The sequence below is a fragment of the Netta rufina genome (genome assembly GCF_964035555.1).
Source record: "Netta rufina genome assembly, chromosome: 2".
NCBI classification, from domain to species: Eukaryota; Metazoa; Chordata; class Aves; order Anseriformes; family Anatidae; genus Netta; species Netta rufina.
The window spans coordinates 62,884,014-62,899,064 of record NC_140124.1 but is presented as its reverse complement, the minus strand read 5'-3'; the positions used below and the strand labels follow the sequence as shown (position 1 = coordinate 62,899,064).

The window sequence follows — 15,051 nt, the reverse complement described above, 5'->3', positions numbered from 1 at the left end:
AGTGACTTGGACATAATAGGGTAGATAAATACGCAGTGCCAGCTGATCTCCTTTCGTAAGATGTCTATTCCATATTTCAAGGGAGCATATCCCTTTTCCAACTGATCAATCCCTACTTCTGACAGGTGACATATATATGGATGCCTATTTGTCCCGTTTCGTGGCCTCAAGTGAGTATTTTCCATCCCCTTTTCTTTTCATGGTCTTTTTTCAGTGTGTCTGCCATGCACATAAACAGGTCTTCAGGGACCCATTACAGAAAGCAACACTGAGAATAACTCCCTCCTTGCATCTCATTTTGCACTTTTAGTGGCAATCACATGAAGGATCCCCTTTGGGGAGACTGACTGTTTCCTTCAAGAGCTCTGGCAGTGGTGTTTAAGCCATTATTCAGAAGATCAGAAGACCTAAATCTGTTTCATTGCATCTCTATCAGGGGCAACAACAGGGGAGGCTGAAACTTTACCCATCCTCTAGCTCATATTGAAGTACAAGCAATGAAAGAGTGTTATGGGGCCTTCGGACCCCAGAAACCACACTCCTGCTCTTAGGACCCACCACGGAGATTGTATTTCTTCACTAGATGTGCACACACACTGCCGCTGTGTCCTCTGCACTCACAGAAATTTAGGTTGGATTCTGCTCTGCTTCATCTGCTTTGCCTCGGGTTTTTTGGCAGCCTGGCATGTGTGTACATTTCTCTCAGATTGGTCTAAATTCAGAGAGGCTTGGGGGTGCAAATAGAGAGCTTGAGTCAGGAGATACCAAGTGGGGCATGTAATCGTCCATTAGTCCTCGTGACCTTCTCTGGGGCCTGTCATCTGTTGGCAGCCAAAGCCCTCTTTAGGTGGTGTCCCCCATGCACCACATTTACTGCTGGCCTGCGTGTGGGAGTCAGGCAACTGGTGCTAGCTCTGTGAACCTCCTTGTACTCTACAAATCCCCAGGAAGCATAACCTGGAAGGATGTAATCATCTCCTGTGTCAAGCAGGGTGACCCCTGTGTGTGCAGAAGGCCAGCACACCCAGTATTGGAGGAGGGCAGCACCTCCTGAGCCAGGTTTGTCCCATCTCTCTTTTTCCTGGCTTAGATGTTACGCACAAATGTAATAGAAGTGTTTATGATCAAATCCCTTCCTTTGGGACAGATTTGATGTGTTTTATTTTACCTCCCATTAACCTCTCATTTATGTATGATGCTAAGAAGAGACAACATCACTTGTTCCTTTGCCAAAGCCAACCTGGCAAGAGGCAGGCCTTGCTATCTGATTTAAGTGGGAGAAAGAAAGATTTAACATTGGGAGGGGTCAAATTCCCAGCTGGTTTCTAATTCTACACGTGCGTATCCCCTGTTTGTCTGATCAAATTGCATATTTCTAAAGCTTCAAATTTTTCTGTAATTGGTGTAAGAGCTTCACAAATGCATGAGGTCTAGTAAAAAAACAGCACTGCATTACACGTAATTCTGGGTTATCTCACCACTCTTTTGAACCTCAAATGCAAGAAAATAACCCCGCCAATGAGGGGATAGAGCAGTATGCTCTGCAGGTTTACACATCAGGGAGCAGCTTGGGAGCTGGCTGTATACTTTCTAAGTGCTGCTGTTTGGATTTGTGTTTCACTACAGTGATAAAGTGGAAACCATTCCAAAGACCTCAGTGCTAGCGAGATTTTTTTCCTTGTCTATTATTAGCACTCTGCTTTAGCAGCAAGCACTCATGAGCCAATACGCACAATTTTAAAGGACTTCAAAGTGTCATCGGGAACCAAGTGATATGTATGTTAAAAAGGGTTTAATGGAGCTGCAGTCACTGTAGCACAGCGGCTTTTTATAGCAAGTTTTTACAGCGTTAAGAAAAACATCCTGCAGATTTCAGTAGGGCTGGCATATGGATAAGGTACTTTGCACTATGATTTTTGTTTATCTGCTATTTAAAAAAAAAAAAAAAAAGCAGAAAGAGGGAGCTGCTCTGAACATCGCTAGCTATATGAAGAACGATAAGCAGGAACAGGCCTGCAAAGCTCAGCAACAGCTATTAGCTCTATTTTGGGTGTATTTTTTTTCCCTAAAAAAAGGAAAAACATAAATTTGCAAGCCAATGTCTTGGTTTAGGGAATGAATATATACAGTGATACGTATTCATATTGAAATTGTTAACTTTTTTTTTTTTTCCAGAGCCACTGGATTACAAAACCATGGACCACAAGGCAAATTGTTCCCCAGAGCTGAGGCAGGCTTTCAGTGACCATCTCTGAAAGCGCCTTAGGTTGGGCTCCTGCTGAAGAGAAGTCTTAAGAAACCATTCACAAAAGCCATGTTAAATACTAGAGATGACACAATTGCTGTGGGGTCATATTGATCTGCAGGACTGGCTGAGGATTTGGTAGGGAATCATTGATTTTAAAGATGAGAAACTGCTGATTTATATTATCCGTGTTTCCCTTTACAGCGCCATTTACGAGCCTGCTTTAATTATGCCTGAGAAGTCTGTAGAGGTGCCAAAGGAGACAGGCTCCTCATTGCACTTCAGCGTTCTGCAACAAAAGCCTGCCCACATCTGGGAGAGCCGACCATGAGTCTTCAGGACAGGGAATGGCTGGCTGCAGCCTCGTCCTCGAGAACAGCACAGGCAGGAAAACCCTTTAGCTGTTGTGCCTGCCTGAGCAGGGACAGATCAGCATTTCCAAACCTCACAGGCAGCTGAGGGATGTTCACAAGGCTGGTGGGAGCAGGGCTGCCCCAGCCCACTCCCAGATGTGCAGCTCACTTCGCTCCCACTGTTGCCATCGTGCCAGCAGCTGCCAGCCCATCCTCCTGACCTGGTCTCTGCCGCCGGCAGCCTCTTTCTGTTTTTTTTTTTTTGTTTGTTTGTTTGTTTTGTTTTTTAATTTTATTTTATTTTTACCCCATCCTCCTGTACAGAAACCCTGCTCTAAAGAAGCAGAAGGAGAGTATTTATTTATTTATTTATCTGAGCGGAGGAGGGCAGAGGAGTGCTGGGCCCAGGCGGGGGAGGAAGGGTTTTGTGGGTTGTTTTCTTTTTGCAACACTAGTTGCTCAGGGGAGTGTCTTGCGTTCTTAATGCTGAGTGGCTCCAGCAGCTACTGTGGTTTTAAGGTCGTTAGTCACCCACTGCTGGTGCAGGAGAAGCAAGAGCACTGAGCCAGAGCTGCTCAGGCAACCCTCTTTGTCCCGCCAGGCCGGCAGGTTGGGAAGAGCTGCAGGTGGGGCTGCAGGCCATGGGGGGGTGTGGAGGGCAGCAAGAGCTGCAGGGACATAGCCCCCTCACCACAGCCATGGGGCGAGTGTGGGGTGCTCCCTGCATTCCATAGGGGCAGACTGGGGAGCAGCCCTGCATCGTATTTTACCCCTCGCGGGAGCTGCCAGTGTGATAGGGATGCAGGATGCTCCCCGCGCATTAAGGGAATGCAGGCGCACATGCGCTCTTCCCATCTGATTGTTGTTTGTTTTGTTTTTTTTCTCTCTCTTTCCTTAGGATGAGGGCCTCTAGGCAGACATTTCTTAATTTATTCTGCATCCTCTGGCTGCTGCTGCTGCTGAAGGCTGCCTCTTGCTCCCCTCTGCCCAGCGGAGACGACTCACTGCCCCCTTTGCTCCCCTCCGGGCTGTACAAAGGACACACCTGTGTCGGTATGTATGCAGGCTCTGTTTGCCCGGCCAGCTACTTCATTTGTTACTGCACCGGTGAGCGGAGCACTGCTGTGCATGTCGTAAATCACTCCTTTATCTGTTCCTACAGCTGTACTGCAAAATACCCAAAGCCTTTGGCGAAATTATCACTTAAGATGTTGCAAGGCCAGCGTGGTGTCTGGAGTTATTTTATGATTTTGTTTTTGAGCGGCTGCTTCCCAAAGTTCACGGTTTTTTGCTCTACAGGGAATGGTGTCTGAAGCTGTGGCTTCAGCGTTTATAAGTCTGGGACCTGGAAAACTGGCGACAGTTCCCGATGCTGGCGGTGGGTCAGGCTGGGTGGTGTGTAGCCACGGGAGGACACGCTGTCCCCTGGCTCATGTAGGGTCTCCTCGGTGATTCCCTTTCCCAGGAGACCACTCCTGAGAGTAGCTGATCCTCGCTTGGGCCACAGATAAATGCCTGGAAGGTTGTTGTCCAAGGTGCTTGCATGCTGCAGCTGAAATTCCCCAGGACCTGGCGGCATGGCTGATCCCTGTGCTGGTTTTGGGGCCAAGGGATGCCAGCAGGGGGGGACATCAGGGTAGTCCCATCTCCTGCTGTGCAGCCAACAAACTGCCAGGGCTCCTTCCTCCCATCTCTCCTTCTCATGAGTGTATCCTGCACTTCCCATGTGCTCCCTGAACAGGACTGTGGCAGCCCAGCTGAGGTGGGGGGGGTGCGTTTTGGCAGCCCCCTCCCACAGAGCCAACGTGCCTGTGGGGATCTCCACAGCAGCTGTGGCTGGGAGCATTGTGCAGCCCTGACACCCCTGACTAATTTCTTCTCAAAGCAGAACTGGTGACTGGTCAGCGTGACCTGGGGGTATCTCTGCGTCAGAAGGGCTGTCGGTGTGACACTCTGTATGCCTAGAGGGATGTGGCGGCTTACATCTTGCATGCACACAAATGTATCAACCACATCCATCACTTAACTTTATGACCCAATGTTTTACACTGTCTTTTTTTTAGCTTTCAGGGCATTTTTAATAAATCACGTTGCAGTTCTCCATGCCTCAGAAGGCAATATTTCAAGCAAAAATAATTTTCATTGTGTCTCAAGGAGCACAATTAGAAATAATTCTAAGCTTGATTGTAATTTTGTTTTTGTTGTTTGTTTGTTTCCCACGCTCCCAAGCCACCCAAAGTGCGGATCTGAGCAGTGCTGAGGCAGGGTGAATGGAAAGCAGAGCGAAGTCATGGACTTGAGTAGCTCCAGCCAGGGCTCAGCCGCCAGCCAGAAAATGAAAGCAAGTGGTGAAAAGCAGAAATGGCTGCCTGCGACCACTGCTGCTGGAGCAGGTAGTGAGAGGGAGATGGTGCTTTTTAATGGCCAGATCTTTAGTCAGCAGCATTTTTAATGGCATGGAGGAAGAGGTGAGCATGCTTCCCCTGGGATTATTACAGCTGAATTTTTAAATTTCAGCTCCAAATGTTGTCTGCCCTTTCCAGCTACTTCATGAGCACCTAGTTGCCCCATTGATGCACAAAAACCCTAAATGACCCCCAGAGACCTTCACCACTCCTGTAAACCACAAGAGAGAAGTCTGCGGGGCACTGAAGCATCACAGGGCAAGGCTGGTGACCACAGGCACCCCAGCAATCACCCCAGGGATTTGTGGGTTAGCTGCTTTTTTGGCTATCTCTTGGAAAGGAGGACAAGCTGCCTGTGCCTCTTCCCTTTCACAAAGAGGACAGGGGTGTTGGTTGCACTGGAACAGGGGTATCATCTGGTTTGGTGACCAGCCCTCCTAGGAGCAGAAATGAAGTCGAGATGCACCACATCTCTGGGAGGGCAAGTATAATTTCCTTTCAACAGCTTGACCACAGACACTGTTAGCTCAGTTTTCTGTCTGGGAAGGCATCAGAAGAGGGCTGTGAGAACTTTCACTGACTTTTTGGCCATATAGACCAAGGCAGTATTTTTAACATTAGAGACACCCACTGCGAAACATAGAGGAGTTTTCTTGAAGAAATGGACTTTCTCAATTAAATGCTTGGTCAGGGGACTAATCTTTTGAAAACATTTGTCTCATTTTTTTTTCTTTTAAGTGAAATGAGGTGTCTGCACATTGAATAGTCATTTCTGAGCACTGCTCTGTGTGCTCAACTCACATGACGGAGATTACTATGTTAATAGACAATGCCAGTGACGAAATAGATGCTCTTTCAGTTACAAAACACAGAAAATATTTTCCATAAAATCTTTCCACTGAAAGTAGCACCCACCTCGAAGAAGTATGCAGAAATTATATGATGGGAGAGTGAAGTACAGCTCTGGTACCCCAGCTGAATGTGTTACAATTTGGTCACCCTTTTTCTGCTCCCCTTGCTAGCGGCACTCCCTGGGTAGGCACCATCTCCCCCAGGATGTTCTGGTCATACTGGGGAAATGGTTGGGTCATTTTTGATGCATTTTCTTGGGGAAAAAATAATTATTATTAAAAAAAAGACTGCTTAATTCAAAGAACGACTTTTCACAATTGACTTGGTATAAAAAATATATAGAATATATATATTATATATATAATCCCCCTAGAAAGGGATTTAATGCTGCTGCCTTTTAGAATTATAGAAGAAAGAGGGAAAGAACCTGGTGATAACCCTCTTGGCCTTGAGATCAGATCTAGTGTTCCTACGTAGTTCCTAAACGTCTCCAACTTACTTTTAAATAGGTACTAGAGAGCAGAGCTTCCACATGGTCTTTCCTTTGCCCTGTCTTCAGAGAAAGCTTCCCAGCACCTGACAGTCTCTTTTCTCCATCCATGAAACTGTCTCCTGCCTCCCCAGGCTGAGGAAATGCTCCCTCATGTAGTGAAACCAGCTCAGGTTCTCCCTCTAGTCTTCTTGCAGGCCTTGCATGTGATGTACGCTTCTGCTTTGTCCCAATGACAGGTGAAATGGCTTTCATATGTTTTCCTCTATGTGAATACCCATGAAGATGCTTTTTGCTCATGCAAAGACAGCGAGTTTACAGTCTGTGCACTGTTTTGGGAGCTGGATTTTAGATTTGGTTTTAGTTTCTGGGTTTGTTGTTAACTGGCAATATGTCTTAAGGGGTTTCTTCAGGACAAGACCTAGAAAACCTCTTGCTAGAAGCAGCCTGAGAGTTTCGTTGGGGCATCCGGAGAGCAAGATGCTGTGTGTTTTTCTCTCAAGAATTAAGTATGAGTGTGACCTTTGAATACCCAGCTCAGGCCTTTGACATTTCCCATCTGTTAAATGAGGAAAATACCACCCATTTCACGAGGCAAGTAAATGTTTACTTAAGCTAGTACTAATGTACCCAAAGATAGTACAGTAATCCCAGTAACTAGTAATGCCAATGTTAATATTTCTTTACATGTAAGACGATGTTCATTATTTATATACTATTTCTGAAAAAGTTGTAAAGCTTTTATTCCCCTTCTGAATTATGACAGAGCAATTAAAGTGTCTGCAAGTTGTCCTGTACTCTAGCAAAGTCAAATTCGTCCAGAAGTGTCTGAACCACACTCAGGAGAGGCAGAAGTTGCCCTGGAAAACAGGGGAGATGCTGAAAGATAGGAAGGAACTGCTACATTCATCTCTTCCAAATGGTGAAAAAAATGAAATTTGGGGAACTGTAGATCAGTCAGTTAAGCATCAGTTCCTGGAAAATTCATGCAGTAATTAATCAAAATTTTTTCAAAGCACCTTTCAAAAATAAATATGAATAAGAGCCTAACTTGATTTATCAAGGAGAATCAGTGTCAGAACAACCTACTTTTCTTTGATGACAGGGTAACAACATGTAGACACAGAAGAAGCAGTAGATGCTTGATTTTAGTAAGGCTTTTGGCACCACCTCAGTAAGTTTCTACGCAGTGGAATAAAACTGGTGAATGGCCTTGTTCACAGAGTAATTACAAATAGCTCACCCTCTATGCGGAAGGATGTACAAAATCAGATCTTTCTTAGACCTCAACTTTGAATGTAATATCATTCCATATTTTGTTTAGCCTGGATAATAGAGTGCTATTAAATTAATAGCTTAGATAAAACTGAGAAGGCTTGCAAGTATAGTGTAGGGCAGGATTAAATTCAAAACAGTCTTGAAAACTTGGAGTGGTTGCCCCCCCCCCCAAAAAAAAAAAAAAAAAAAAAGTCATTTCAACACAGGTATGCGGATGAGGAATGGCTGGCTAGGTAGCATCCCCAGGGAAGATCATTTGGGCTTGTAGTGGCACAATGATGGCATGCTGTCAGGGTGAACACACACACTGCAGACACCAAGATGTGTGAACAGGAGTTAGCTTGCAAGACATATGAAGTAACCCACTACCTTTCTCAGCACTGACAAAGCCCCTGAGGAATTTCTGCATTCCCTTTTGGGGCTGTCCATCAGGAATGAAGCAGAGTGACTGGAGATTTCAGAGGAAAACAAACATAAACTATAAAGCATGATTGAATAAATTGGAGTTAATTAGTCTAGAGAGGACAAACTTGAGAAAAGATGTTAAATCTGTCCTCAAAAACATTAAAGGGGTGATTTATCCTCCAGGATCCTAACAGACACAACAATAAATAACGGAAATACATACTATTCAGATTAGGGGCATTCAGGTTAGGAAGAGTGTGTACTAATGGTAACAATAAGTAAGCACTGTCATCAGTTCCTGAGGAGGCTGTAGAAGACCTCATTAGAGGTCTTAACAGCTCTATCCCTTAGGAACAGCACAGACACCATTGGTTAGCTGCTAGACTAGAGGTGTGTGTTGGATGGCTTCTTCCCGGACGGCATTTCTGGCTCTCTCTTCTGTGACTGCAAGCATCATTTGCAAATAGCAGAGTTTATTTATTTTCTCCCCAGCAGCAGGCTGCCTTGCTCCTTTTGCCGATTAACTTTGGCTGCCCTTTTTGGAATGAGGCTATTAGTCAGGGAGTGCTCGATACACCCAGACAGCAACGCTTTCCATCTTCTTCGCTAGCAAAGCGAGATCCTGTGGGTCAGCAGCCAGGGAAGCAAATTTCACCGCCTTTGTGCTCAATATAATGCCATTCTCAGTAACCTTCATGGGTTACCTCTTCCGTCCACCCATGAGAACATAATTCCTAACATATGAGGGTGTGTGGTTTTCAAACATATTTTCAGCTCTGGTTACATTAAAAAATGCACGTTTCAGAGCTGCCCAGCTGTACAAAACACTGGTTTTCACCTGTGTTGATTTGTGTGATAGTCGATGTACCCAGCAGCTCACCTCTGTGCATGGACACGGGGATGAAATATGCCCAGAGTGGCAGCAGGACCAGTGGCATTCAGAGCTCCCCAAAACTTTATGGAATTCACCAAAGGGGGCTGGAGGCTTTTCATCACCATGCTCAGACAAAGCGGCTGTGCACATATTGTCTGGGGAAAGTCCGGGCTTGGTTTCGATTGCAGTTAACTCGGTATGAAGCTGCAGCACCTCTGTTCCCTTCACTGACATTGGTCAGTTAACACAGCAGCAAAACTTGGTCTGATGATCAGCAACAAATAGCATATTTAACTGCAGCCTTTTTTGCTATGATTGTTCATCAGACAGAAAAACCACAGGCATGAGTAGTGAGGAAGATATGAAAGCAACTCTTAAAAAGGAAATATTTTCTACAACAATTTCTATTTTTTAACAACTGATGGTAAAAATTTAATTTTCAAGATCACCCCAAATCCTATTGAAAGTTTATGACTATAAAATGTAAATATATCTATTGATCTCAATAAAAAGGTGTGCTTCGCATACCTACCTATATACGTACATTTGGGTGTAAATACACATACATATATCTATATGTGCATATACAGACGTGGGTAGTCTTGTATGTCACTGACGATTGCCTTTAGTATATGCTTTCTTTAATAATCTTACTTATTTAGTATTGTCTGTTTGATTGCTGATTGCCCCAATATATGTGCCTCCCACTACTGTTCATATGTTAGCCCTACACAGAACTTCAGAACAACCTGCATATATATTTAAGGCAATAATTTTCAGTGATTTTAGGAACTGTACATTTGAAACAAGTTTTGTGCATTCCAGATCTTAAAATGGTCAAATCTCTGCAGACTGAATGAAATTATCCATGTGGCTCACTGTTTGGCACTGGACAAGGGAACAGTCCCAATGTCAAGAGATAATAAAACTGCCTCTGCCACCATTCAGGCTTCAGTACATTTCTAATACTCTTCCCAGATTTGAAAATGAAAAATATGTTAATGGCACGCATACATTTTTTTAATTAATTAATTTTCAATTGGAAATGCCTGGGGTTATAGATTTAGTTAAATAGGGCTCTTTAAAGTATACTACAGGAAACACCAGGGATGCGTTTAGCTGGCAGGTATAGATACCAGAGTGTTCCACTAGATGGAAACTAAATTTTCTGTACCAGCGTAACGGTATCAGAGTCCTCATAGGACATCTTAAGGAAACAATAATGAATGAGTAGAGCTCTGAAGCTCAGGGTCTAAAGTGTCTCACTGCTGTTGCATGAGCTGCAGAGGCATGAACAACAGAAATGATAATTGATATTCTAGGGTTAGCTATTTTTGTTACAGAGCTATGATACACTTGAGATACTGCTATATTGACATCAAAATTTCAAAAATATCTTTACCCAGTATACTATATGTAATTTTATGCCCAGTGTCACGTTTGGTAGTACTATATCATTTAGCATTTTCAGGATATTTTATGACACTTGGCAAATTTAGGTCAAAAAAGGTTTTGTATACGCCAACATATTAGAATACAGATGCCTATAATTATATTCCATAACATCGGTATCTCTATGAAATACAATAACTCTAACTGTAAATGGAATAAAAAGCAAAGTCTGAGTTAAAAGACTTTCATAGTCACATCCCTTTCTAAATAGTCTTTCAAAGCAACAAATGCTGTGGATGCACATGGGAAAATAACAATCCTGACTTTGCCTATACACCTATCTGTTGAGCTGACTATTTGCATGTTGGAAGGAAATCCAGAGATTTCAATGGGTTGTTCTTTGAAGGTATCAGCTCAGTGTTCAGAAGCAGCAGCAGAATGCAAAATGGGTGTGGGGAAGTATTAGAAAAGGTATATATAGTAGAAAAAAAATCTTTCTTGTACTGGGACATTGAATATCCATGGTCTGTCTGCACCTGGAGTACCCATGTACAGTTTTGTTCCCCATCTCAGGGAAGAAAACAGTAGACCTGCTGACTTCTAATTAGCTCCCCACACTCATTTCAAATAGGAATGCCTTATTTTGGGTTGAACTGGACCTGGATTAGGCAAATTCGGAAAGAAGTGTTTTTACTCCAGAACATTAGCATCAGCATGAGAAGTCACAGTATCGTCCAATACACTTTGTAGACTACCTCTGGGAACTCCACCTCTGTATGATTCATTTTAAAAGATGTACTGGAACCCACAACATGAAATGATCATCCGAAATGCAAGAAGTGAAGCCCACGTTTCATGAAAACCTTCATCTTCTGTATAGAACCAGGAATGTGATAGGTGGATTTGTTTTTACAGGTGCTTTGCTGCTGCAGACAGGTATTTGAGGCAGAGGTTTGCCAGTTCACCAACTAAGGCTCCAGCTCCTGCACCACGGGAGCAGGCAGGGCAACCACAGCCTAGTGGGTAGGGCTTATGGAGAGCTATTTGTGTCCAAGGCCACTTTTCTTGGCTTATTTCTTCTTGTGCTTCAGGGGTACAGCTAATTTATAGCTGGGGAATGCTGATATGGCTAGATGGGCAAGAAAAGGCTCCAACACTCACGAGCTTGAGCAAAAAATGGCAAAGGATGATGTGCTAGGTGCCAGAAATCCATTTTACTGGACAAAAATATCCACAAATCCAAAACTTACAAAAGCATCTCTCAGCATCCAGACACTCCTTGACATCCGCAGGTATAATTCTAATTACAGATCCTTTCAAACATGTGCAGCAGAAGTGGATTAAGTTAAATAGTCTGTTCAAACTGCCAGAGGCTTTGTGGCTAAGAAATGAATCTCCCTAGCTCTGATTTTATTATTGGGGTATGATTATTATTTTTTTCCAAGCATATTGGAAACATCATTTTATTATTACATGCTATTTTCAAATACTCGGGAAGAAGTACTTCCTGACGTGTGTTTTCAGATTACTGCTGCTGAGTAAAATGGTTATGGCTTTCTCTTATCTCTTCAGAAATTAATAGCAGATGGGACAAACTACCACTAAAAGAGACAAGTGTTTTATTAATACCAAAGTCTAGTTTCTAATGGCTGGTAGGCATTACACCACCAATGAATTTCTTCCAGAGAAAACATCCTTCAGCCTGGCAAGGTATTGAAACCTGTTGTTATTGAAGTGTGACAGCAAAGTCAATTTCTTGAAACTTGTTTCTAACAAAATTCATATGCAACTACAAAAAAAAAAAAAAGAAAAGTTGAGCTTTTCATAATCTTTAATTATGAAGTCTATCTATCCAGACCCAGACCAGACCCTACACTGCAGGGAACTCCAGGAAGCTGCTCTAGGGTGAAGGGTATTAGTAACTGGAGATTCCTTGCTGAGAGGCGCTGAAGCACCAATTTGCCATCCGGACAATCTCTCCAGAGATGTTTTCTGCCTGCTGGGAACCCACAGTCACGATATCACAAAGACGCTACCAAGCCTAGTAAAGCCAAGGGAATAAAACCTATCCCTACTTTTTCATGTAGGGTCGAATAAGGCCACAGTGAAGTGACTCTGAAATATCAAAAAGGGTTCTGTGTCCCTCTGAAAGATGTTGAAGGGATCAGGAGCACAGGTAGTATTCTCTATCCTCCCAGTTGGAGACTGGGACCCCAAAAGAAGGAGGTGGATGGATCAGGTGAATGATACGCTGCATGGCTAATACCATACTCAGGTTTGGGTTCTGTGATCTCAGATGCACCTTTGAGAGACCGGGCATGCTGACACTGGATGGGGTGCACCTGAGCAAGTAGGGCAGGAGCATTCTGGGCAGCTGCCTGGCCGAGGGGAGCCTGTTGCTGAGGCCTTCCTGCTTCAGCTACAAGGAGCATTGTGCCTGCAGGCTCTCATCTTGATGGTGACCTCAACCCCTGGACGTCTGCTGGGAGAGCAGCACAGCAGGCCATGAGCAACCCAGGAGACTCCTGCGGTGCACTAAGGGTAACTTCAAGGCCCAGGTTGGTGGCAAACCAACCAGAGGAGAAGTGTTGCTGGTGCTCCACAGCACAGACCAACTTGTTAACAAGGCTGAGACTGGAGGCAGCCTGGGCTGCAGCAACCACACCATGGCTGAGTTTGTGATCTTGAGGAATATGGGCCTGGCAAAGAGCGAAGTCAGGACCATGAACATTAGGAGACCAAAATCCCACCTGTTTAAAGAATTAGTGGGTGAGACCCCATGGGACGCTGACCTTGGTGACAGGGCAACTGATCAGAGCTGGCAACTCTTTAAGGACACTTAGAGCGCAAGAGCTCTCATGAGGATAATCAGAAGGCTGGAGCACCTCTCCTGTGAAGAAAGTCTGAGAGAGCTGGGGCTGTTCAGCCTGGAGAAGAGAAGGCTCTGGGGAGACCTCACCATGTCCTTTCAGTACCTAAAGGGGGCTATAAAAAGATGAAGAGTGACTTTTTACATGGGCAGATAGTGATAGGACAAGTGGGAATGGTTTTAAACTAAAAGAGGGGAGATTTAGATTAGATCCTAGAAGGAAATTCTTTGCTTACAGTGGTGAGACACTGGGACAGGTTGCCCAGAGAAGCTGTGGATGCCCCATCCCTGGAGGTGTTCAAGTCGAACGGGGCTTTGGACAACCTGGTCAGGTAGAAGGTGTCCCTGCCCATGGCAGGGTGTTGGAACTGTATGATCTTTAAGGTCCCTTCCAACCCCAGCCATTTTACGATACATTGCTTTATATGTGCCCAGCCCATAATGAGAAATAAATTACATGTAAATATCTAGTAAATTAAAAGCAAGCAATAGTTGCTAATGACTGTCCAGATCTGGAAGTGCTTTTCTACAGATCCCAGAGAATTAAGAAGTTTATACTCTCACACACAAGTAATCATACTTAATTATGGCAGTGAGATTTCCACAGTCAGAGACATATGATTTCCCCCTGTCATTTTTAGCTATTTTACATTTTTAGCCTACAGGATTAAGAGCTATTAATGGTTAGGATAACTTGTTAGCATTTCTGATTATTTGTTTATTTAGCATGCAGGGACATTTCTGTTGATTTTGTTAGGGGGTAGTGGCTTCTTCTGCTGCAGCCAGCCATGAATCCTTTTCCTACCACTAAATCCAGAGGAAGATGCCCTATATGATGAGAAACAAGGATTTGTAGTAGGAGCAAGGATAGTCTAAGTTAACTTCAGCTTATGGACACTAACCCCTTGAGGCTTTACCTATAACTCAACACAGGACACAGGTTCTCCTAGAGAATAAATCTGAATTGCTCTCGGGGGGGGAGTGTGTTTTTTATCCAAAAATCAGGGAGCATGGGTGGGGTTGACTTCCTGGACTGGAGTAAGTCCTTACACATTTCTCCTTTTCCTGAGTAACTTACAGTCTCCAAGCCAAGAGCTGCTCCTGATGACCTCAGTCTAGAGGAAAGGTTCTGTAGTCACCATGGGCATGGCCTGTGGTGGGACAACAAGAAGTGCCTGCAGACCAGAAGGAGCAGAGAGCCACAGCATCTGAGGCAAAGGACACCTCTAACTGGAAGTGCAGACCCCCTTGAAAATCAGTCAAGTCTTTCTTCACCTGTTTGTCCTGTCACGTGTAGTGTTTCATCTGGAGAAACTGCATTCAAGGAGAGCACTCGAAGAATGAAGTTGTGGCTGATGGGTGCCTGCAGCAGGGAGGGGTTATAGCTTCCTCCGTGTGACAGTAAAGATGGGATTATGAGACCAAACACCCTGAAGTACAGCTCTGTGGGTTTTTCCCAAGTTGCCAGGCTATTATTGTTATTTATATTCATATAGCATCCAGTAGCCCAAGGTACTGCATTAAGTACTTCACCATCTCAGCAATGACTCTGTTAATTCTCAGGCAAAGCAAATCTCCCCTTGGGCCTGGTTCAATAGACACAGAAGTGCCTGACTGACTTAATAAACATGAAAAATTTCCATTTAATTGCCAGGAAACCTCTTCCTGAGTAGGGCTACCTGAATGATTGTTTTTGTGATTGAGAATTCTGTTTCTGTTTGGTAGAGCTGGACCAAAAATAGCTATTTTTCCCCCCTCTGCAGTACTTTGACAAATATGAGAGAGAAAATGTCTTACATCTTCAGTGGAGGCTGTCTTTTTGTATTCCAGAGGAAAGTGAAGCACCAAGGGTATTTTTATCCTCAGGACAACCTGTTGGATTATGAGT

The 15,051-nt window shown here is 44.1% G+C and overlaps 1 protein-coding gene across 1 annotated transcript in view; it reads left to right on the top strand.

Annotated features, from left to right (window-relative positions):
* Positions 1-3,081: 3,081 nt before the first annotated feature.
* The window catches only part of AOAH (acyloxyacyl hydrolase), a gene marked incomplete at its 5' end in the record, with an annotated part of 72,432 nt that continues 60,462 nt past the window's right edge, over positions 3,082-15,051 (top strand). Inside the window, 3 exon segments of the mRNA XM_084306983.1 lie at positions 3,082-3,111; positions 3,113-3,207; positions 3,497-3,651. Of these exon segments, the coding sequence (XP_084163109.1) occupies positions 3,082-3,111; positions 3,113-3,207; positions 3,497-3,651 (280 nt within the window).